The sequence below is a fragment of the Triticum urartu genome, chromosome 2A (genome assembly GCF_056163025.1).
Source record: "Triticum urartu cultivar PI428250 chromosome 2A, HENAU_Tu73, whole genome shotgun sequence".
In the NCBI taxonomy this organism is placed as follows: Eukaryota; Viridiplantae; Streptophyta; class Magnoliopsida; order Poales; family Poaceae; genus Triticum; species Triticum urartu.
The window spans coordinates 728,085,948-728,110,742 of record NC_141874.1 but is presented as its reverse complement, the minus strand read 5'-3'; the positions used below and the strand labels follow the sequence as shown (position 1 = coordinate 728,110,742).

At 49.2% G+C, this 24,795-nt stretch overlaps 2 protein-coding genes and 1 long non-coding RNA gene across 3 annotated transcripts; all 3 read left to right on the top strand.

Moving 5' to 3' along the window:
* The first annotated feature begins 12,681 nt into the window (after positions 1-12,681).
* On the top strand, positions 12,682-15,420 carry LOC125534371 (protein FAR1-RELATED SEQUENCE 5-like). Its single transcript, XM_048697623.2, has 5 exons — positions 12,682-12,749; positions 12,846-13,536; positions 13,640-14,097; positions 14,242-14,529; positions 14,624-15,420. The coding sequence occupies exons 1-5, from the start codon at positions 12,723-12,725 to the stop codon at positions 15,278-15,280; spliced, it is 2,121 nt and encodes a 706-aa protein (XP_048553580.2). The 5' UTR covers positions 12,682-12,722; the 3' UTR covers positions 15,281-15,420.
* Positions 15,421-16,758: 1,338 nt separating this feature from the next.
* Positions 16,759-17,494, top strand: LOC147987263 (uncharacterized). The gene is made up of 3 exons (XR_015615278.1): positions 16,759-16,897; positions 16,979-17,044; positions 17,135-17,494. It is a non-coding gene; the product is annotated as an uncharacterized LOC147987263 (long non-coding RNA).
* Positions 17,495-17,884: 390 nt separating this feature from the next.
* On the top strand, positions 17,885-21,706 carry LOC147987262 (uncharacterized). The gene is made up of 15 exons (XM_087542333.1): positions 17,885-18,652; positions 18,741-18,884; positions 18,969-19,184; positions 19,238-19,484; positions 19,549-19,731; positions 19,801-19,893; positions 19,979-20,110; positions 20,185-20,334; positions 20,417-20,570; positions 20,653-20,658; positions 20,722-20,848; positions 20,930-21,028; positions 21,104-21,324; positions 21,436-21,511; positions 21,599-21,706. Exons 1-15 carry the CDS (start codon positions 17,885-17,887, stop codon positions 21,704-21,706), a joined length of 2,724 nt encoding a protein of 907 aa, XP_087398459.1.
* Positions 21,707-24,795: the final 3,089 nt, after the last annotated feature.

The window sequence follows — 24,795 nt, the reverse complement described above, 5'->3', positions numbered from 1 at the left end:
ATAGTCTTTAGCAAGCCAGCCCAATCAAGAAAGGCCCAGACATCATTTCAAGGCTCGGAGCTATCGTTGGCCATGCGTTTTCGGCGACAGCATGACCGGGGGCTTCTGCATTCTCTAGCGAGAGAGAAAGAGGGAGGACGAAGGGATATCGGAGAGAGAGAGAGAGAGTCGGGCGTGCCGAGCTAGCAGCAACACAGGGATTGGGCTTGACGTGGTGTTGTCGGAGGTGAGAGAGAGACTGTGAGGTAGGCGAGAGAATAAGTTTTTTCCATGGCCTTTTTAAATTTGTGTTTAGGCCCCACATGTAATGAGAGAGAGAGGAGGTGTGGTGGTGTCAAAACCGGCGGATCTCGGGTAGGGGGTCCCGAACTGTGCGTCTAAGGCGGATGGTAACAGGAAGCAGGGGACACGATGTTTACCTAGGTTCGGGCCCTCTTGATGGAGGTAATACCCTACGTCCTGCTAGATTGTTCTTGATGATACGAGTATTACAAGAGTTGATCTACCACGAGATCGTAGAGGCTAAACCCTAGAAGCTAGCCTATGGTATGATTGTCTGTTGTCCTACAGACTAAACCCTCCGGTTTATATAGACACCAGAGGGGGCTAGGGTTACACAGAGTCGGTTACAAGGGAAGATATCTTCATATCCGTATTGCCTAGCTTTCCTTCCATGCCAAGGAGAGTCCCATCTGAACACGGGACGAAGTCTTCAATCTTGTATCTTCATAGTCCAATAGTCCGGCCAAAGGATATAGTCCAGCTGTCCGGAGACCCCCTAATCCAGGACTCCCTCAGTAGCCCCTAAACCAGGCTTCAATGATGATGAGTCTGGCGCGTGGTATTGTATTCGGCATTGCAAGGCGGGTTCCTCCTCCGAATACTCCATAGAAGATTTTGAACACCAGAATAGTGTCTGGCTCTGCAAAACAAGTTCCACATACTACCGCAGAGAGAATAATATTCGCACAAATCTAATCTGCTAACGCGTTCTGACAGCACGACGTCATGTCATGGCTCGGTCATTATTCGAACCGTTTTTCTCAACCAGCACCACACATAACATGGGGCGGTTTTCTCGACACGTCTTGTCAAAGCAGAGATTGTGTCCCCCTTATTACGGGATTCTCATCAATACGGGCGTGGGTAACCCAACCGTGCCATCAATTACGGCGTCTGGGGAATAAGCGGTTTTACCAGGCAAGTGGGGAGACGCATCGCCTATTCGCCCTTATAAAGGGACAAGGATTTACTCTTTTCACCCACGCCTTCTTCCTCCTTGCTTACCCATTCCCGCACTCGAGCTCTAGCGCCCAAGCTCGCGTTCTTCTTCTCAAACCACTCCAAGCATGTCCGGAGTAGGAGGCAAGTGGATGGTCTCCTCCGTCACGGAGGAGAACATCAAAAAGTTACGGGAAGCCGGATATCTGGCCGCGGATATCGCGCACCGGCTGCCAGACGCAGGACGGGTCGTCCCTACGCCCGAACCCCATGAGAGGGTAGTTTTTCTTACCCATCTCGTCCGCGGACTGGGATTTCCCCTCCACCCATTTGTCCGTGGGCTCATGTTTTACTACGGGCTGGATTTTCATGATTTGGCCCCCAATTTCATCCTCAACATCTTGGCGTTTATCGTCGTGTGCGAGGCCTTCCTCCGCATCAGGCCCCACTTCGGCATATGGCTGAAAACCTTCAATGTTAAACCGAAGGTGGTGGGTCGCCAGCAAGCAGAGTGCGGAGGCGCCATGATGGGCAAGATGCCTAACGTCACCTAGCTCGAGGGCACCTATGTGGATACCATAAAGGGGTGGCAATCGGGGTGGTTCTACATCACCGAGCCGCGCGACTGCAACTGGGTGGCGGCCCCCAAATTTCGATCCGGAATCCCCATGCGGCTCACCTCCTGGAAAGAGAAGGGCCTGTCTTGGGGTTCTTCGGTAGAGTTGACCGGACTCCAGACCTGCATCCGAAACATGACGAGTAAGAAAATCAAGCTCGTCAACGTGGTCCAGGTCATGCTCTTCCGCCGGATCCTCCCGTGTCAACGACGGGCATTCGATTTGTGGGAGTTCGACTCGGACAAGCACCAGACGCTGCGAGAGCTCTATGACACGATGCACGAGGACGTCTGGAGGGTGCTGTTCAAGGGCGCCGAGGTACCTCCTTCCCTCACCGAGGACCGCGGACTCAGCGCAAAGCGTCGCGCCAATCTGGTAAGTTTTTATATCTCTCAGGGTATTTATTTGCCCCGGTTTAGTCATATGCAGGATCTAAACTTCTATGTCATAAACAGGACTGGATGAAAACAGCGGAGCAGCTTGATTGCCCAGCCCTCCTGCCCGAAGGTCCTGCAGGCGCTCTCCTAACAGAGATGCTGACTCCGGCACCTTACGAGGTGCCGGTGAGGAAGACCAAAAAGAAGGCCGCGGGGACCCGAAAGGGTCTCCGGCGCAAGGTTGTATCGGACTCATCGTCCGATGACTCCGACGCGCACTCCTCCCACGAAGACGAGGAGGAGGAAGAGGAAAGTTCTATCCCCCCCAGCCGGGGGAGACAAGAAAAGGAAGGCCGACCCAACCGGGGAGGCCGAAGGGTCCAAGAAGGGCAAGACCCTCCCTCCGGACTACTCCACGACGGTCGCCTACAGCGACGACGAGTGGCTACCCAGGGTCAAGCCCCTGGCGAAGTCGTAAGTATCCGGACACCATAGTAATTCGTGGTATGTTTTACTGCACTGCTTCTTCTCATGCCAAACATGATTATGCAGTCCGTCCCGAGCTCATCTCGATGTAACTTCGTCGAGCGGTTCGTTGGACTCATCGGATATGAACAACGGTTCTCTTCTGACCGCCTCCACTCCTTGCCCTGCGGACAACGTCGAGGTCTTGTCTCAACAGACACCGGGACAAGGGGAGGCAGTCCTGGGAGCGCCTCAAAGCGACCTTCTGGACCCTGGGCGCAAAGGGATCCGGACTCCCATGGGCTCCAGGTTCGGCCCCCAGCCGAACACTGCACCGGAATCTTCAGTGGTTCCGAACTCCGGCGGGCGACCCCCCGTTAAGGGGGGCAAGCCGCCCGTGCCGGTGTCCTCTATCTATCCAGAGGCACCGGACAACTTGCTGGAAGCGCTTCACGACGCTTCCATCGATGAAGAGCACCGTACTATCATGAGTGCGGTGATCGAGAAAGTTCAGTCCGCCAAAAACGGACTGACTGAAGCTTGTGCCAGCCTCCTAACAGGCTTTGAGGTAAGCAATGAAGATATAGGAAAAGATGCCCGCATGGATACTAGCCCCTGATGCTCTCTTCGGTGTTCAGAAAGAAAGGTCGGATAGAGGATCAAATGAAACTCAGGAGTCTAATCAGAAAAATGTCTATGTGTATGTGCAGGCTTCATTGCTGGCCGCTGCCGCACGTACTACGGAGGTCTATGTGCTGAAGCAGGACCTGGAGCGGTCCGAGGATGAGCTCGGCCTTACCAAGAGGCAGCTCAAGGAGAGCAAAGGTAAGCAATACCCTTGTCTATATATTTAAAAAGAAATTTGGGTGTAAAGTAATAGGATCATCATGGATTTGCCAGGGGCCACGACCGAAGTGGCAACCCTGAGGAAGGCGCCGTCCGAGGCCGAAGACAAAGCGGCCAAGGAGCGCATTGAACGGGAGAAGCAAGAAGGCCGAGTAGGCGAGGTGCAACAAGAGCTCGAGGCTCTCACCAAAAAGCACGAGTCCTTGGAGCTTGACTCTAAGACGCGAGAGTCCGAGCTCCCGCAGGCGCTTGAAAGCGTCCGGAGCGCCAAGGCCCTCCAGGAGATTGATGTGGTGAAGAAGATAGCAGCGGGTAAGGCATTCATTACGCAAAGCAAGAACCTGAAGGAGACTTTCCTTTTTCTTACCCGAGTTCGGAGCTCTCCAGGAGCGTTTGCAGATCTTCCCCGCAGTGTGCTGGATGCCACGGAGTTTTACCGAGCTGAGGAGGGGAGCTCGACGGAGAAGTTGTTCTGGTCTCATTATACTGGGACCGAACACCCCGTGCCCTTGAGCGACCAGCTGAAGCAGTTGGTCGAGCTTCACAAGGCGGCCGAACAAGTCATGAGGGGCCTTATAGTCTGGATGTGGCCTGGCGAGCCCCTGTCCGGCAGCTACTTCGGTCTGGTAAGGCGGCTCGTCGACGCCTGCCCATGGCTTGAAGTCATAAAGCGGTCCATCTGCATCGAGGGTGCGCGCAGGGCTTTTGCCCGGGCGAAGGTGCACTGGGCGAAGCTGGACGCCGTGAAGCTGGTGAAGGAGGGGTCGCCAGAGGGCAAGGAGCATCGCTGCCCCGAGATGTACTATGAGAGTGTCCTGAAGGGTTCCCACCTTGTGGCGGATGAGTGTTCCAAGGATGTAATTTTTGAATGAACATACTCATGTGATCCTGTAATATGAAACGAGTTCATTTGCGCCATGCGACGCTTTTTTAATTTAAAATATTACCTTCTGTGCGGCCGTTTATAAAATTTGAGAGTTGGCCGGTCGTTGGATTCTGCCCCCATGTAACTAGTACTGGGGTGTTCGGGATAAACCTGAGCACTCTTTACCCCCAATTTTGGGTCCTTCAAGGGAGGTGTTCAGCGCAACGAACCAGGCAATCGGACTATAATGCTTTATCACTCTCACTTAGCCATAGAAGTCTATAATTTTAAATTTTGGCGAAGCCCTTGGTATTCGGAAGGCCGAATTTGGGGCACTATACACGCCTAAGCCGGACAAGGCCGACTCCTCGCCCGAAGCGGAAAAGTCTTTAAGGACTTGAGACCTCTCGAAAAGCGACCAGTCTCTTGCCTTATCATGACAATCAGCTTTCGGCTTTCTCTACTGAGGTGCTCGTCCGGAAGAACCGGGACACAATCGCAGTAGTTCTCCCACTGCTACCTTAGCCGATATAGCGGAATGTAAGGTACCAAAGCATGGGAGCCGGGCAAACCCAACTATTGACCCAAGACATGATTCGGAGCTGATGCATATGATGATATAAGTTCGGAGTGCCGCACTGTCGAAAGTGTTCGGACTTCTCGCGCTGTATTATGGGGTAAACGAAAGCCCCTGGCGTACTGACAGTACCCGAATTGACGGGTGCGGATTGTCGTAAATGGACATAAAGGAAGAAAAAAAGAGAATGAATAACACAATAATAGACTAATTCTATGCATTGTTATTTAAATAATACGTCAAAACGTACTGGTACAGGTAGTGCAATTAGCAGAAAGTAGGACTATTCGAAATGTCCTATCCAAGGGCAAGCTGCGTATAGAAAGCGGGTATTATTATTAGAGACCACCTGAGGGTTCCCGTGTACATCTTAGCTTCTTGCCGCCTTGGTTGTTCCTTCCCGTAATGTGTCCGGAAATCATACTGCCGGAAAGGGTTTCCAGAGAGTTAGACCCTGAAAGAGAAAAGAAATGATAAAGATATACAGCCCCGAGGGCGGTTAAGCCGCATTGCGTGACGTGCCCTGATCGTGCCCCTGCCTATGTCCATGGTATTTTCAGTGCGTAATTATGTACACGCGGCACGGATTTTGTCGCTTGACTGGGATTGGGACGGGGCCGAATTGCTAGGCGAGCTCTGAATGTGCCAGGCAATCCTATTGCAGTTTACTCCGGACACGCTTGAAGGTGTTCAGGGGTTGTATCGCCGAATTAGTGGTTTTCCTTGAAAGGCTACTTTGTGATTCTGCTGCGAGGGCCGCAGTGTGCTCTTCCGTGCGGAGCGAGCGTTCTGTGTTTCCATTCACTGTTATGACCCCCTGAGGTCCTGGCATCTTGAGCTTGAGGTATGCGTAATGCGGTACTGCATTAAATTTTGCAAATGCAGTTCGTCCGAGCAGTGCATGATAGCCACTGTGAAACGGGACGATGTCGAAGATTAACTCCTCGCTTCGGAAGTTGTCCGGTGATCCGAAGACTACTTCCAGTGTGATTGAGCCCATGCAATGGGCCTCTACACCTGGGATGACGCCCTTAAAGGTGGTTTTGGTGGGTTTGATCCTCAAGGGATCGATACCCATTTTTCGCACTGTATCCTGATAGAGCAGGTTCAGGATGCTGCCGCCGTCCATAAGGACTCGAGTGAGATGAAATCCGTCGATGATGGGGTCTAGGACCAGTGCGGCGGATCCGCCATGACGGATACTAGTGGGATGATCCCTGCGATCAAAGGTGATCGGGCAAGCAGACCATGGGTTGAACTTTGGAGCGACGGGCTCCATCACATAGACGTCTCTTAGTGCACGCTTCCGCTCCCTCTTGGGAATGTGGGTTGTGTATATCATGTTCACCGTCTTCACTTGTGGGGGGAACCCCTTTTGTCCTCCCGTGTTCGGCAGCCGGGGTTCCTCCTCGTCATCACTATGCAGCCCCTTGTCCTTGTTTTCGGCATTTAACTTGTCGGTCTGCTTGAACACCCAGCATTCTCTGTTGGTGTGATTGGCTGGCTTGTCGGGGGTGCCGTGGATTTGACACAAGTGATCTAGTATGCGATCCAAACTGGACGGAGCCGGAGTACTTCTTTTAAATGGCTTTTTCTGCTGACCGGATCTAGAGCCTCTGAATCCGGCATTGACTGTCGTATCCTCGGTGTTATCGTCGTTATTGTGGCGCTTTGGTTTGTTACGACGTTGTCTGCCGTTGGAATCTTTGGTATCCGAAGCACCCGGATTCCTCGATGTATTATTGTTGTGAGCGAGCCAGCTATCCTCGCCCGCACAAAAGCGGGTCATGAGTGTCGTGAGGGCTGCCATAGACTTCGGCTTCTCCTGGCCAAGGTGGCGGGCAAGCCACTCGTCACGGATGTTGTGCTTGAATGCCGCGAGGGCCTCTGCGTTCGGACAGTCGACAATTTGGTTTTTCTTAGTCAGGAACCGAGTCCAGAATTGTCTGGCCGATTCCCCTGGCTGCTGGGTTATATGGCTCAAGTCATTGGCATCCGGTGGTCGCACATAAGTGCCCTGGAAGTTGTCAAGGAATGCGTCTTCCAGATCCTCCCAACTGCCGACGGAGTCTGCTGGCAAGCTATTCAGCCAATGCCGAGCTGGTCCTTTGAGTTTTAGTGGGAGGTACTTGATGGCGTGTAGATCATCACCGTGAGCCATGTGGATGTGAAGGAGGAAATCCTCAATCCATACGGCGGGATCTGTTGTACCATCATATGATTCGATATTTACAGGTTTGAAACCCTCCGGGAATTCGTGATCCATAACTTCATCAGTGAAGCATAGGGGGTGTGTGGCGCCTCTGTGCCGGGCTATATCCCGACGCAGTTCATATGAGTCTTGTCTGTTGTATTCGGCCCGGTCGGATTTGCTTTTGGCGTATCGGGCGCGACGATCATCGTCCCATGTTGGGGCGCGTGCCCGTGACCCGTATATTAACCTTGCAAGTTTTGCCTTACTGTCCAATACATCTCGCAGGTCCCGTGTGTTGCCCCGAGCCTTGGTATTTTGGATTGAGTGGCGCCGGGGTGCAGGCTGAACTTCAGGCTGAAACGCCTCTTTGGCTCGGCCACGCAGTGGCCATTCATCCGCATCATGCACTGGTTCATGAGGCTTCAATGCTTGCTCCTCAAGGTGAGGTAGCAACCTGCTTTTTGGGTAACTCTTGGAGGGGGCGCTCGAGTTCGTATTCCTCAGCCGCAAGGACTTCAGTCCATCTGTCTGATAGCAAGTCTTGATCAGCTTGAAGCTGTTGTTGCTTTTTCTTCAGGCTATTTGTTGTGGCCATAAGCCGGCGCTTGAAGCGCTCCTGTTCGACGGGGTCCTCAGGCATGATAAATTCTTCGTCGCTGAGGCTCGCCTCGTCTTCGGAGAGAGGCATGTAATTGTCCTCCTCCGGTTCTCCATCTGCTGCCTGCTCTAGAGGGCTGGCTTGTTCATCCTCCGGCTCTACATCGGGCTGGAGGGGATTGTGATTGCCTTCGGCACTATCCGGAGTGTTATTATCTCCTGTGCCGGTATCACTACTTTTGCTGTGGCGGGACTTAGAGCGGAGCCGCTGACGTCGGCGCTTGGGTTGCTTCTTGGAGGGGTCATCCTCCGCTGTCTCGTCGCCATTGCCTTCTTTAGGGGTGTCCACCATATATATGTCGTAGGATGATGTAGCGGTCCAGCGCCCTGTGGGCGGTGGTTCCTGCTCATCTCTTGCATCGTCGTCCATACCATTGATGTCTTCGGAGTCGAAGTCGAGCATGTCGGTTAAATCGTCGACAGTGGCTACTAAGTGGGTGGTGGGTGGGTAGCGAATTTCTTCGTCGTCCGCATCCCATTCTAGCCAAACATAGTTCGGCCAAGATTCTCCTGACAGGGAGAGGGACCTCAATGAATTTAGCACATCGCCGAAGGGCGAGTGCTGAAAGATATCCGCGAAGGTGAACTCCATGATCGGCGCCCAGTCGGATTCGACGGGCACGGATGTAAGCGGCTCGGAGTCCATGGCCGGAGGTGAATCCAGTGGTTCGGCGACACGGCTCTCGTAAGGGGTGAAGTCAGTATCCGGCTCTATCGCCACTGAGAGTGTGGCCTCCATGGCGGGTTCTATCCCTCTGTCCTTGGATGGCGCAATTTGCTCCGGATTGAAGGCCGGAGTAGTTGTAAATGCGATCTCCCAAACACTGTCCGACGGCAGAGTTACGTCGTGTTCGTCGTGACTGTGCGGCGCACCTGACATGGGCTCGAATCCGTCGAAGATCAAGTCTCCGCAGATGTCGGCAGTGTAGTTTAAGTTTCCGAATCTGACCTGATGGCCAGGGGCGTAGCTCTCGATCTGCTCCAGATGGCCAAGCGAATTGGCCCGCAGTGCGAAGCCGCCGAATACAAATATCTGTCCGGGGAGGAAAACCTCACCCTGGACCGCATCGCTATCGATGATCGAAGGAGCCATCAAGCCTTATGGTGACGACACAGTGGAACTCTCAATAAAAGCACCAATGTCAGTGTCAAAACCAGCGGATCTCTGGTAGGGGGTCCCGAACTGTGCGTCTAAGGCGGATGGTAACAGGAAGCAAGGGACACGATGTTTACCCAGGTTCGGGCCCTCTTGATGGAGGTAATACCCTACGTCCTGCTGGATTGTTCTTGATGATACGAGTATTACAAGAGTTGATCTACCACGAGATCGTAGAGGCTAAACCCTAGAAGCTAGCCTATGGTATGATTGTCTATTGTCCTACGAACTAAATCCTCCGGTTTATATAGACACCAGAGGGGGCTAGGGTTACACATAGTCGGTTACAAGGGAGGAGACCTTCATATCTGTATTGCCTAGCTTGCCTTCCACGCCAAGGAGAGTCCCATCCGGACACTGGACGAAGTCTTCAATCTTGTATCTGCATAGCCCAATAGTCCGGCCAAAGGATATAGTCCGGCTGTTCGGAGACCCCCTAATCCAGGACTCCCTCAAGGTGAAATAGTGAGAGCTTTTTTCCTTTTTCCCAAGGTTAGGTCTCACATGTCGAGGTCCATACAAACCGGTTGGCCTAGCCGGAGACTCGGAACAGCCCCCGCGTCGTCCCGTCAGAGCGACACGGGCGGAGCCCCAAATCGCCGCCGCCTGCTCCCACCTTCCCCACCTCGCCGCTGCATGTTAGCCCCGTCGGGCAAAGTCGTGGCGTGGGTAGGCGGCGGCGGGGCGCCCCACAGCCTCCTCTCCTCCCCATCTCTCTCCGCCATGCAACATGCGTTGCTCGCCGCCGGTGGAACTCCCCACTTACGTCCTCGTGGTGCTGACGCCCCGGAGTGGCCGTCGATGCATGAAGGGCGGGTGCCATGCCCCATCTCCTGGGGGTGCGTCCGCACCGGTGACCCGTCCTGGCCCGGATCTGGATCGGGACAGGGATTTCAAAACGGTGGTGGTGGTTGCAGCCAGGGGGTCGGCGGCCACTTAGCCTAGCAGTGGGTTGAGGGTTGGTTGCCCGAGGTGCTTCGCTTCTGCCTAGATCTGGGCAGGGTGGAGGTTGTGGATCCGGATGGGTTGCCGTGGCTGCCATCTGCTGCTCATAGGGTTCTTCTTGCTCCAAAATGGTGTTCTGTGAGATGTCGACCCTCTTTGATCTGACCATTGACGAGTTTCGGAATACTTCGTCAGAGATCTTCATTGGATGCTTGATGCTTGTAGATTACTGGTCAAAATGGATTTGGTCGTGTATGCCCCAATTTCAGCCCGTGTGGCTTCAGGAGGGTGTGATGCAAAGCTTCGTTGTCTGTTGACATTATAGGACATGTCGGTATTTCGAATTTTATGGTGAAGACAGTGTCGGAGAATGTCATGGTGGCTGAGATTCGAGGCCTAATAATGGTGGATCGAGACTTTGAGGCGATGATGACTTCGCTTGGGGATTCATGACTTGTAGCAGTGGCATCAGCAAGTGGGGGCGGCAACACAGACGAAGTACAAAGTCTTAATTTTCAAGGTGAAAACCCAAGGTCTGGCCTTAATTGGTTGTGTCTGGCAGTGTTCTTGTTGAAGGCATTGTTTTGAGAGTGCGGATTTTCTTCAGGGTGAAAACCTAAGATCTATGATCAAGCGATGACGGCGCTTGTGCACTGTTTTCTTCTTGGAGGTGTCGCTTTTGAAGAATTTGGACTTTTGGTGTTGTCTTGGCTGTGGTTCGTGCTGCAGCTACAAGGACTTGATCACTATAGCAGGATTTTTCATTTATTTATTTTTTATTTTTTTTGTCTTTTGGCTGTGTACATCTGTGATGTCTTTACGACATTTCGTTATTGTAGAGGCTGGTTGTAATTGGTATCTCCTTGATATTAATATATTCCCTTTGTCAAAAATGTCTCACATGTCAATGGCATATGCACACAAGCGCAAAATTGTCCAGAAAATGTCCTGTAGATGGTCAAATTCCTTTGACTGAACGGAAACAACACGGGGGAGTGTTTTCATAAGGGCACCAGATGAAAGAAGGCAAAGTTGACCACTATTTTTTATTAGGTGTAAAGATGAGTCTGGAAACAAATTAGAGGGGAAATGGAAATGTCTTGTTTTTTATTGCCGTTTCGAGCATATTCAACAGTCTATGTATCACTACACACAAATCGAATGGTATTTTTGTTTTTATGGAGGTTTAACCTTTGTATCGAGCCGATAGCAAGCATATAGAGGATCGGTGAGAGATAAAGTCTCTTTACATATGTCAATCTATATTTGGGTCTGTACGCATTCACAGATGTATGTGATGATACTATATATCATAACACTTCATGTCCTTTGGAGATATGTATAAGGATGCAAATAAGCAAGCGACTTTTCGGTGGACGGCGGCTCGTGTGGACTTAATCATGGCCGTCCAACCGTTCCTGGGGATTGGCAAACATCACTTCGCTGTCTCCCCCCTGTCCGTTCCCTAGTAATAGGTATTAGGTTCATAGGCGTATCGGTGTGGAACAAATGTTTCGTTGCTGTGGAGCTGGACTCGCGGAGTGCGTGGGCTGGTACACGGTGCAGCTGGGTTTGGTACAGTTGCAAAGATCACGTGACTAGTCTCGAGTCGAGGCGCAGGGCATGTTGGCCCACATCGCGTGGCCAGCTATCCCTTTCTCAAAGCACTGGCCGTCAGGGCACAGGCCCATACGCCTCCTGCTGCTCCTTTCTCCAGTTCGTCTTCCTCCTCTGGATCGAGACCTTGGAGCCTGCTCCATGGACCTGTCCATGGAAACGGAGGGCGATTCCGAACAGAGGTAATTCAGATGCCACTTAGCAGAGCTACTAGTTTTTGTCTCATGCAAAAGATGAAGTTAGGATTAGATCTGGTTGCCGTTTGTCCCTGAAATTCCTTGATTTGATTTTTTCCGCTCAGGATTAGCCGCGGGCATGCGGGCAATACTGGTGCTGCCCGGCCTATAGAGTCCCAGGCTTCTATCAGCGTCGCCGAGGCTGACATTCGTCGTGCAGGGGACCTCCGTAGCGGTGGCGGAGATGCCGGATTTCTTGGCGAGGACCCGCTCTTGCAAGTTTGTTCGGAGGCTACGAGCGGATGGACACGCAGGTAATCGCGCGTAGAACTGATTTCTTTTGTGTGCTGGTCATATATGCAAAAACGATTTCATTAGCATCTAGCTATATGTTATGTAGTTATTTAGTACAGGTCTGTACTAAATCCGCACTGTGTGTCTGACTGATTACATTAGGTTTCTGAAATTACTGGGATTATCTGCGTGCGGGCTGTTGCACAGTCTTCTTGTTCTTTGAAATTGCATATCCTGTCCTGTTTGTAGCTAGTTTAACTAAAAAGTCGAGAGGTGTTGGAGTGCGATACTAGGAAAAGATTTTGTTTGCATATCTTGTTTTTTATCTGCAGTCCTGCTTTGTCGGGTTTGCCTTTGTATAAAATTGGAAATCAGGGGGGCAATAATTGACAGTTTCGTGTAATCTGGTGCATTGAGGAAGAGGAATTGATTTTCTTTTCTATGCGAATTATTTAATTTTTCTCTCAAAAATAACAGGGTAAGGATCAGAAAGGCCCCCGCTGAGCGCAAGCTCAACCCGAACCGGAAAAGTGCCCTTGAATTGTCCATGAGGGCTTTCATATTGAAAAGAGATGGCAATGTTGTCAACCCAGCTGTCGGGACCTCTTTTGATTCATTGGATGAAGCCTATTAATTCTACAATTTATATTCGTGGGAGCTTGGATTTGGTATAAGGTATTCGAAAAGTAGGCTAAATGTGGAGCGGGTGAAGTGCATGCAGGAGATAGTCTGTGGATGTGCGGTGCGTTTGTTTTTCTTTTTGTGCATCACTGTTTGGGGAGAAAAAGTCTGCAAGAATATGTTATAGGCTGACAAATCATGTTATGTGCATCGGCAGGGTAAACCGGAGAGGGAGAATACAAGATCAACACTGTGCGGTTGTGCTGCCCGGATCAGGCTGCTTCGGTCGGACGACAATGGATGGTATATTTCAGAGCACCGGGCGGCACACAACCACTCTTTGTCAAGCACTTGTGGTGAGAAGATGCATTGGCCGTCGCACAGGCTCATTGACCGGTATACTAAGGATCTTGTTAGGCAGCTTAGAGAGAACAATGTCAGTCTTGGAAAGGTTTTTAGTATAGTTGGTAGTTTTTTTGGAACAATTGATAATGTGCCATTTACAAAACGGTCACTGAAGACGCTGTGTTGCAAGTTGAACAAGGAGCAGTCTGATTCAGATGCCCGGAAAACAATGGACATACTTGCGGAGATGAAGGCAAACGATCCAGAATTCAACTATACTGTCCAGGTTGATGATGAGAGCAGGATTAAGACACTTATGTGGGTTAACGGGCGTAGTGTGGACCAGTATAGGTGTTTCGGAGATGTTGTTACATTTGATACCACATACAGGACCAACCTATATGACATGCCATTCGGTCTGTTTGTAGGAGTGAACAATCACTTCCAGAGCATAATTTTCGGAGGTGTCATGCTGAGGGATGAGAAGGAGGACACATTCAAGTGGGTTTTCCGTGAATTCATCAGGATGGTCGGGGGTAAACACCCGCAAACAATATTAACAGGTACGGCTAGATTAGGGGTAGATGTGAATCTCTCATTTTTCTTGAACCAATACTTTCCATGATGTAAGCTCCTAATGGATCTAATTTACTTTGCTGGTTGCAGACCAGGCGCGGTCAATGGAATTGGCTATAGAAACAGAGATGCCCAATACAACGCATAGGTGGTGTAAATGGCATGTGCTGAAGAAAGCAAAGGAATCAATGGGGGTTTTGTGGAGCAAGAAAACTGATTTCAAAAGTGAATTTCATAAGCTGGTTCATCACATGGTCACGGAGCAAGAGTTCGAGGATGGATGGTCTGCAATGCTTGATAAATATTCACTGAGAAAGCACCCGTACCTTACTCAAATTTATGAGGTGCGGCATAAGTGGGCAAAGCCGTATTTCAGAGGTGTTTTTTGCGCAAAGATGACTAGTACTCAACGGAGTGAAAGTGCCAATCACATGCTTAAAAGTTATGTCCCTCCGGGTTGTCCAATGCATCTGTTCCTCAAACAGTACGAGAAGCTCCAGTTTGACAGAGAGTCTGAAGAGAGCTTCCAGGAGAAACGAACCGCACTGGTATGTTCTGAGAAAAGAGTCGGCCGGTTGCTTTACTAGTTAGTAAACCAGTCTCCATAGACATGTTCTTGATTGGTAGATGTATTAGACGAAGTGTACACCGATGCCTGATCTGTTCATTTTTTGTGTTTTGATATGTTTCAGAGTGGGGTTTTGTTGCGAGTAAATCTTCCAATTGAGAGGCATGCTAGCAAGATATACACAAGGGCAATGTTTGAGCAATTTGGAGATGCTTTGTACAAGGCAGGGGCCTATGAACTGGATGTTGTTGTCCCGAAAAAGATATACATTCTTACTCACGTTGATGCTCTGGCAAGAGAGAAATGGAGCAAAGTACAGTTCAAGGTTGAAGTCGATGATGATCAGAGTTTCTTTAATTGCGAATGTGGGATTTTCGAGCACTCTGGAATGGTTTGCTGTCATTCGTTGAAGGTAAGTAAAAACATCTTCGTATGATGCTACACAACGTCATCTGCCATGCAAACAAAGTTGTGCTAGTCTGAGGTCTCATTTGCTGTGGTGGCAGGTTATGATTGAGCTCAAATTGAGCAAGATCCCAGATAAGCACATACTAAAACGCTGGACTAGGGATGCCCGCGATATATTGCCGGAGCACCTTGTTCGATACCAGAAGGACAGAGGGCCGCATGGTTTTGATACTTACAGGCACAACACCATGTACATGAAGGAGCTTGAATGTGTTAGGCTGGGCGATAGTAATGTGAAGTGCTATGATGTTTTCATGGCCATGATGAAGGAGGTTTACACAACTCTTCTCCCCCTAAGCCATGACAAGGATGGTATGGGACTCGAAGAGCGTGAGGCTTTGGAGCAGAGAGCCAAAGATGGTACCCATGGTGACAAAAATGCTGATGCATGTATTAATATTGTTGACGGGGATGCATTGTCAAACTGTTCTTGGATTGCTCCTGCAAAAGAGATGGGCCAGCCGGGGAGGCCAACCACTAGCAGAGACAAGGCTCCGTATGAAGATAAAATGAAGAGGTCAAGGTTTTGTGCGATATGCCGGGTGAAGGGGCACAAGAGCACGACATGTCCGGAAAGGGGAGATATTCTGAAAGCTCCAAGGAAGATGCCTAAGTGTGGGAAATGTGGAGTGCTCGGAAATCGTCGAAACTCTTGCGGAAAGCGGGCAGAACCCTTTGTGCCTAATTTCCTGTAGTTTATGTCGTCAGCAAATTTGGTTTGTGTTTGTATTTGTAGCTTGGGTAGAAATGTATTGTTGATATCCAGGCTTACAATGAGTTCAAGCGTGCGACTGGGTTATGCTTAAATCTTTTTATATGACTTTGGTAATTTTCACTCATGTTACTGCCATATTTGTGGACTGATTTCGGGTGGGAAACTCGGAAATAATTTGCGAAGCATTCCAAATGCCCAGTTGCCGGGCAATTGGGCCGCGGTCTGATCGGAAAAATGGGCCTTGGGGGAGGCAGAGATCTCTGGGTAGGATCGTTTCCCATTGTTGGGAATGAAACCTTTTTTTTCATTGCTATGCGACACATGCGATGTGTCGATGGCACCCCGTGCGTGCTCGACTAGTCAGAGGCGTGGGAGAACTGATGTGATCGTGTGCTGATGCATGCCCAGCATTTTGATTAGACAACTCGCAGCACTGGGCACGTCTCGTGAATTTTCATGAGGCATGGCCGGTGAGGTCTTTGGAACAGACTGACGAGCAGGCGCAGATGTGCTTGCACCTACCCACCGTAAGGCCAACCCTTGGGCACAGCGGCGGAGTTATGTGTGTTGTCCACTCCCGGGTAAAAAGGATTGCATTTATGATAAAGTAGATTTGGTTTGACTGCAAATACGGCTGGGGTGTTTGTTTTATCTACATGCGCTGGGGAGTTTGTTTCATCTTCATGCTAATTGTATGGTCTTGCAAAAAAATGTTTTAGAAAACCTTTGTCAAGTTGTATCGTGTGTGCGATCAGTGCCCGGATGTCAGAACAGCTAGTTTTTCATGGTTGATATTTGTTGGTCAACCTGTTTGTCAAGAAAACGTGGTTAGGCGTGTGTAAAAAACCCTGTTGTGCTGATGGTTGACACAACGAAAAGGAACACTGGACAAAGACGTGCAGCGAGCGGTGCGGTTGTCTCCTACTGCGGCAAAGCACTGTGCTAGCGAGGTCGCCCATGTGTTCTAGGACATGGACATGTCACAGTGTAGGTTCGCTGCCCAAAAACTTTATAATCGCGATGATGGCGTGCTTGGCGTGGGATGGGGGTGTACTGGGCATGACAAGATGTGTTTCACAGACAAAGATGGAGAACACATGGGCGAGTAAATGCGTATGTACTGTTATTGTCAACTTTACCAAGCTTCACCCGTGATTTCCCCCTCTTGTATGAGCCTATGGAGTCGCTCAATCGGCCTGGCTTGCTAAGATTCAAAATTTCACCAGCCCGTAGCTTTGGAGTGCTTGGGATTCAAAATTTGAATGGATGGAGTTGGAGGGAACATGAAAATTTGGATACGCTATATATAGAGGTGGCGGGATTCCACGGAATTCATGCTTGCAAGGATTTGATGGCGCCCACCAATAGTGCACCCATCCACTCCGTGGTAACTACCTCGGATGGCACAACTCTGGCGCCCAGCTCGCTGATTGTTAGTACTATTCCCACTAATACTTGCTTATGTTGGAAAGTTGGGCTATTTGCTTGACCTAGTTTTTTGTGATTTTCCAACGTGCAGCAGGGTGGCGCCGTGCATGGTGTGGGCAACGACATCGTGTCTCATGCATCGGCCTCTCTTTGCACCGCAGCAGACGAGGTTAGATTATGGATTGAAAAGTTAGAAACTCAACTTCATTTTGTTTTCTCTTCTCACTAGTGATGATTTGCGTGTCTACAGGCCAGCGTGTTTGGGCAAGGGCCAGTTGATCGTGCTGTGATTGAGATGGTGGAAGTGGCTGAAAATGTAATGAACTACTTCTAATTTCCTGCATTATTACACCTTTGAATTTCCTCGATGATTTGTTGTGCTTACTTGATTTGCTTGTTTTGTTAGGCTGTCGTGCTTCCTCAGATACATAACGCGGTTGAGGAGACAGGGGAGTTTGATCCATTGGACTACAATGCTCCTGCTGGTGCTAATGAGCTCGCGGATGGTGATAATGAATCGGGTACAGGCAATGTTGATCGAGCTGCTGATGATGATGACGTCGACAGCCCACCAAGCAAGCGCCTGAAGATTTAGTTTACCTCGTCCATGGGAGTTATGGTGTGGCGTGTGTTTGAAAATTAGTATGCTATGTAGAGAGTGCACGTGAGTTGAATTATCTTAGTTCGTCAGTGTAAGCTTATGGATTAGAATGACAATGATTTGCTGACGTTGCAAAAAAATGATTAAAGACTGGCCTGACTTGTGTGGCCCAATGCATGCGTTGTGTGGCTGATGTGCCTAAGTGCTGCCATGCAGAAGGGCACGCTGGTAGTCCTGTGCTAATCGGGTTCACCTAACGCTGCTCCGTTAGGACGCATGCCGAATGGATGGAGCATTTGTATATATACCCCGTCCTGGACCAACTGAGTATCCATTCCACCCCACCCCGCCACCTCTCTCCGTTGGGAGCACCGCCACACACGCACCACCATTGAAGGCTGCTGAAGAAGAAGGTAATCTCTTTGCATCTCTTTGCTCTCTGTCCAACTCCATTCCTACTAGTAAGTTTCCTTTTGTTCAGTTTGCCATGCTGACTACCTCGTCCCCTCCTTTGCTTTGGATGAATCAGATCTAGCAGGCCGGCTGGTGGGGGGCATGGCGCGGGGGAGACCACCAAAGGGCGCGTCTCCGGCAGCTGCGGCAATGCCGGCAACTGGTTCTTCCTCGGCGGCGGCGAGCAGGCGTCCTCCGACAGTACGTACCAGCTTCACCTCCATGGCCTTGCAATCCCTTGCTGGTGAATGGAACCCCGAGGTCAGAAGTGTTTTCAAAGATGTAGGCATGGAGCAGTTGTGCAAGATCAGGGTGTTAGGCAACACGAATAGGATCTTTTCCATGTCTTTGATCTCTAGAATAAACCCAGATAACATGATGATGGACATGGGTGATGGGGTTTTCATAGAGATCAACATTAGGGAGGTTGCTAGATGTATCAGTCTTGAGCCGGGTGGTAGGAAGATAGACATCGCCGGTGGGCATTGCCTTGCAGATCGTGAGGGCTTGCTTGGCCATGTGCATGGGCTACTTGGCACTGGAATGCCAAGGTCGAACAACATCCCTGTTTACAAAGTCAAGAAAATAGTTCAGGGTGCTAGTAGGGGTGCCATAGAGGGTGAGGAGCGAACAGCCATGAAGGTGGCTGTGACACTGTTAGCCAGCTCGACTTTCCTTGTGCCTACTGGTGCCACAGCAAAGATTGCAAATGAGCTACTCCCTGTTGTGGCCGATCCAGAGAATATAGCGGAGTTTGATTTCTGCGATTACGTTGTTGAGGGGCTGAGGGAAGCAGCACGGAAGCTAAGGCATGATCTCAGCTTTGATCCTACTTTGGTTAACCTAAGTGGGTGCCTCATCATCCCACAGGTTAGTTCGATCCCACTAATCTAGCTCAAATGCAGTCGTGCCTACTATATTATGCGTTCTGTTTTTTTCACGTGGCAAAAAATGCTAGATAATCTGGCTGGATTACCACGAGCATGGTCGCCAAGGCAGGCTACTGTTATCCATCCCGAGGCTTGCTGATTACTCTGATGTAAAGCTAAAGGAGCAAATCCGGAAGCATGCAGCTGCTCATGGCATAGAGTGCGGCCTAGAGGTAAAAATGTGTACTTGTTTATATTTCTCGAGACTGTCTGCATGCATTGCCAATTAACTCCATGTGTCTCTCTGTCGGATTCAGTTAGGAGATGTTCCCCGTTCTCCGTCGGCAAATATCATTGGTTGGTCTGGCAGTGCTACAAAGATCGGTGGTGAGAGCAGTGCGGCTGGTGGATCAGCTGGTGCTGCACCGCATGCCCCAAGCACTCCCGCTGCGACAAGTGGCTTGTCTGATGAGGTACATGGATGGAAAGCTGCTTGCACAGTTTTTAAAAATCGTTTGTTGTCCTCTGTCTTGGTCAGTTGCTATTGCTAACTCCATTTTTTTGATCTGTTGTTATGAACATCAAGATCCTTGCTTCTTTCAAAGCTGCAATGGATTACCAGTACCAGATACGCGAGGCTGAATTTGTGAAGGTGGTTGACACTATCAGGGACAGTGTCCTGGAGGATATCAAGAAGAAGGCCGCAGAAAACAGGCAGAAAGATCTGGAGCAGACTTTGGATTTCTTCCTGGCGCACGTGAAAAGGCATTCTTCAGTGGCGGCTATGTTTCCTTGTAACATGCCTGACGCGCCAAGTAACCCAAAATCTACAGGTATTGATGTTTTTCTTCTCCTGCGTCTATGTTTATGTGCTATCTTGTTTGACACTGATTGCAGTTTTGTCATTTGCAGTTGCAGAAGACCTTGCTGCAAGTTCTAGGAAAGCAGCTCATGAGCTGATGGCTGTGGTTGTGCAAAACCAGAACGTTGATAGTGCTAATGCAGCTCAAGTTGCGGGGAATAATGGCGACAACAATATGACTGGAGTAATTCCATCGGATGTCCTTGTGACAACAACAGGTAATTACACATGAGCGACGCGCTACCATAACCTAGATGACCGACTTACTAATTTTCTGTTCAAAGTAGCTGCTGCACCAGGGGGAACACGCGATGACAGTAAGGAAGAGATCAAACCGATGGTGGTTTTTGACCGCAAGGGGAAGGGGAGAGCAACAGATGGTATGATCACGACCATGCTCCCGTTGTGGCATTCTTATAATTACCTTGTAAGTTCTGATTCATTTTCATTTTGCATGTGTATCAGACATAGCTCCCAGGGCCACTCGTCAGAAGACCATGCATGAGGTCCTTGCTCCTTCCTCTGCACACAATCTGTCCGGGCCTGAGACCCCAAGTGGGCTAGTTGACACGTCTATGTACTATGTGATGACTGAAGGTATACACCTGAATGAACTACAAACGATTCAAAAACATTTGTGGTATCTAACTTGTCGTTTTGTTTGAATGCAGATTATGTGATGCAAGCGGCTATTGCACAAGCTGGTGCTGCTGATGATGGGACGCATGCCACATCAATTGCCAAGTACACGCCGATACGCAACAAAAGGCTAATTCTGCCTGGAGTTGAGGAAAGCCCTTCTGATATTCCTAATCCGCTAGGTATGATTCATTTGGTGATCACACATGAGCTTTCCTGGGCCGCGTTAGACATATTGACATGGTAATTTCTTCTTATGTGCAGCTATAGTTCATCCAAATGCATACCTCGCCCCAGAACTAGACTATGGTTACTCGCCTTTCGAGCTTGAGCTGAAGCAGGTCCACTATCCCGATCATGTTTGCCTTGGATTTTACGACGGAGTCGAGTACCTCACCTGCAGGGATACTCTTGCAAGGTGAGACTAAATGCATAAAGTTGCTGGAAATGTTTTAGTGTTTGCTTCCAATTAACTAACGATTTGTTGTTTGTCTTGTTAGTGTTTGGTATGACAGCTCGCGACCAACACCTTTGAAACTGGATGACAACAAGATCAAGTACTAATACAGTCTGACAGGGGAGATGCACTACAATGGGATGGAGGCTTGGGTACGTGGCTTCAATGAGAGAGAGATCAAGATGGTGGACATGGTTGGATTACCAGTATGGAGGGGGTTTGCATCTCCTGACGTGCCTGTAAGTGAATATGAAACACTAAACTTCGTATAAGCAGTTCTGATGTATCCGATGCTGACAAAACTTGTTTCTTTGGTGTAGTTGCACTTTGAGAACATCATGGACCCGGAGGGGGCTGCCTTGTTGCGGAGCTTTCTTTCTACGGGAAGCATTGGCTTTCAGTTGAAATTATGTCGCCTGGTACGTTTCCTAAATGTGTTGTCAAAGCGCTATGACTGTTGTTGCCCAAAACTGAACTTTCCCATGCTCATGCAGATAATGATGCATGTGTCAATGATGAGAGACTGGTGCTTGTACGTGTTTGACATGCTTATGAAGAGACTGAACGTGCTGGACCCAGTTCTCACACATATGAGTTCAAATGCATATAGAGCTAAGCACGGGAAGACAATCTTGCTTATGCTTAATGGCATGAAGCATGGGGGTGCCTTGTTGGATGATGGATGGCAGATGAACCTGTCTGGGTGGACAGTGAGGTACAACAGAAACATGCATGTTGCATGTGGCAGGTGCGTTGATTGTTCATTGTGCGATAGTATGTTTGCAGACCAATAATCTTTATCTGATGTATATGCTTGTGATTGCAGTGGTGAGTCTCCTGGCTACATAGCTTACTATGCAGATAACTTCAATGGGACTCGTCTGGAGCACGACGTGCCAGAGGTAAGAGAGCTTCTATTAATTCTCAGGAAGTCAAAAAATTCTCTATATCCAGCAGAAAATGACTAGCTGTTGTTGTATTTGCAATAGGTTGGTCTGGCGACTAGGAGGAAGAGGATGCTGTACGAGACGATGGCGGCAAAGGGGAACACTGCACCACACCCAGGGATCATGGAGCAGCTCACTGATGAAGATTAGATTGGGCGCAGTAGAGGTGTGTGGTCGGTTTAGGACGTTGTTATCGTAGGGGCGAATCATTTTGCGATGCCGTGGACAAGCAAAGTGGCTGTCTTTTGGTCAAAACATTATGACTGATGGTGCTTGTTTAGTTTCAACATAGCTGCTACTTGTGAGCTGATGTATGCTATTAATGTACTACCATCCATCGTGTGTTTGATGTGATGGCTCCTTTTGCTCAATGTCTCTTTTCCTTTTGAATTTTGAACTAGCTGTTGCTGCATGCGTGCTCTATAAGAAGAGGCCATGGTGGAGGGTGCTGTTTGTTGGGGAACGTAGCAGAAATTCAAAATTTTCCTATGTGTCACCAAGATCAATCTATGGAGTCATCTAGCAACGAGGGAGGAGTGGATCTACATAACCTTGTAGATCGCGCGCGGAAGCGTTCAAGAGAACGGGGTTGATGGAGTCGTACTCGTCGTGATTCAAATCACCGATGATCCTAGTGCCGAACGGACGGCACCTCCGCGTTCAACACACGTACGGAGCGGAGACGTCTCCCACGCCTTGATCCAGCAAGGAGGAGGGAGAGGTTGATGGAGATCCAACAGCACGACGGCGTGGTGGAAGTAGCGGGATTCCAACAGGGCTTCGCTAAGCGCTGCGGGAGGAGGAAGATGTGTCACGGGAGGGAGAGGGAGGCGCCAGGCCTTAGATTTGTTTGCTCCTCCTTTTCCCCACTATATATAGGGCCAAGGGAGAGGGGGAGGCGCAGCCCTTGCCCCTTCCTCCAAGGAAGGGTGCGGCCAAGGGGGGGGGAGGAGTCCATCCTCCCCAAGGCACCTCGGAGGTGCCTTCCCCCTTTAGGACTCTCCCCTTTTTTCTCTTCTCTTGGCGCATGGGCCTCTTGGGGCTGGTTCCCTTGGCCCATATAGGCCAAGGCACACCCCCTACAGCCCATGTGGCCCCCCGGGGCAGGTGGCCCCACCCGGTGGACCCCCGGGACCCTTCCGGTGGTCCCGGTACAATACCGGTGACCCCGAAACTTATCTCGATGGCCGAAATAGCACTTCCTATATATAATTCTTTACCTCCGGACCATTCTGGAACTCCTCGTAACGTCCGGGATCTCATCCGGGACTCCGAACAACTTTCGGGTTACCGCATACTAATATCTCTACAACCCTAGCGTCACCGAACCTTAAGTGTGTAGACCCTACGGGTTCGGGAGACATGCAGACATGACCGAGACGACTCTCCGGTCAATAACCAACAGCGGGATCTGGATACCCATGTTGGCTCCCACATGTTCCACGATGATCTCATCGGATGAACCACGATGTCAAGGACTTAATCAATCCCGTATACAATTCCCTTTGTCTATCGGTATGTTACTTGCCCGAGATTCGATCGTCGGTATCCAATACCTAGTTCAATCTCGTTACCGGCAAGTCTCTTTACTCGTTCCGTAACACATCATCCCGTGATCAACTCCTTGGTCACATTGCGCATATGATGATGTCCTACCGAGTGGGCCCAGAGATACCTCTCCGCTTACACGGAGTGACAAATCCTAGTCTCGATTCGTGCCAACCCAACAGACACTTTCGGAGATACCTGTAGTGCACCTTTATAGTCACCCAGTTACGTTGTGACGTTTGATACACCCAAAGCATTCCTACGGTATCCGGGAGTTGCACAATCTCATGGTCTAAGGAAATGATACTTGACATTAGAAAAGCTTTAGCATACGAACTACACGATCTTTGTGCTAGACTTAGGATTGGGTCTTGTCCATCACATCATTCTCCTAATGATGTGATCCCGTTATCAACGACATTCAATGTCCATGGTTAGGAAACCGTAACCATCTATTGATCAACGAGCTAGTCAACTAGAGGCTTACTAGGGACATGGTGTTGTCTATGTATCCACACATGTATCTGAGTTTCCTATCAATACAATTATAGCATGGATAATAAACGATTATCATGAACAAGGAAATATAATAATAACTAATTTATTATTGCCTCTAGGGCATATTTCCAACAGTCTCCCACTTGCACTAGAGTCAATAATCTAGTTCACATCGCCATGTGATTAACACTCACAGGTCACATCGCCATGTAACCAACATCCAAAGAGTTTACTAGAGTCAATAATCTAGTTCACATCACTATGTGATTAACACTCAATGAGTTCTGGGTTTGATCATGTTGCTTGTGAGAGAGGTTTTAGTCAACGGGTCTGAACCTTTCAGATCCGTGTGTGCTTTACAAATCTTTATGTCATCTCCTAGATGCAGCTACCACGTTCTATTTGGAGCTAATCCAAATAACTGTTCTACTTGGAGCTTATTCTAAATTGTTGCTCCATTATACGTATCCGGTATCTCTACTTAGAGCTATCCGGATAGGTGTTAAGCTTGCATCGACGTAACCCTTTATGACGAACTCTTTTTACCACCTCCATAACCGAGAAACTTCCTTAGTCCACTAGTTACTAAGGATAACTTTGACCGCTGTCCTGTGATCCATTCATGGATCACTCTTGTACCCCTTGACTGACTCATGGCAAGGCACACTTTAGGTGCGGTACACAGCATAGCATATTGTAGAGCCTACGTCTTAAGCATAGGGGACGACCTTCGTCTATTCTCTCTATTCTGCTGTGGTCGAGCTTTAAGTCTTAACTTCATACCTTATAACTCAGGCAAGAACTCCTTCTTTGACTGATCCATCTTGAACACCTTCAAGATCATGTCAAGGTATGTGCTCATTTGAAAGTACCATTATGCGTTTTGATCTATCCTTATAGATCTTGATGCTCAATGTTCAAGTAGCTTAATCCAGGCTTTCCATTGAAAAACACTTTCCCAATAACCCTATATGCTTTCCAGAAATTCTACATCATTTCTGATCAACAATGTGTCAACAACATATACTCATCAGAAATTCTATAGTGCTCCCACTCACTTCTTTGGAAATACAAGTTTCTCACAAACTTTATATAAACCCAAAATATTTGATCATCTCATCAAAGCGTACATTCCAACTCCGAGATGCTTACTCCAGTCCTCAGAAGGATTGCTGGAGCTTTGCATACTTATT

Bases quoted from the DNA above. Each gene is read 5' to 3' on its own strand.
- LOC147987262 (XM_087542333.1), top strand. From the start codon at position 17,885: ATGGCGCGGGGGAGACCACCAAAGGGCGCGTCTCCGGCAGCTGCGGCA. The intron at 19,485-19,548 runs GTATTGATGTTT...CACTGATTGCAG, and splicing joins AAGTAACCCAAAATCTACAG to TTTTGTCATTTGCAGTTGCA. The intron at 20,849-20,929 runs GTAAGTGAATAT...TCTTTGGTGTAG, and splicing joins TTGCATCTCCTGACGTGCCT to TTGCACTTTGAGAACATCAT.
- LOC125534371 (XM_048697623.2), top strand. From the start codon at position 12,723: ATGCAGGAGATAGTCTGTGGATGTGCG. The intron at 13,537-13,639 runs GTACGGCTAGAT...TGCTGGTTGCAG, and splicing joins CCCGCAAACAATATTAACAG to ACCAGGCGCGGTCAATGGAA. The intron at 14,098-14,241 runs GTATGTTCTGAG...GATATGTTTCAG, and splicing joins AGGAGAAACGAACCGCACTG to AGTGGGGTTTTGTTGCGAGT.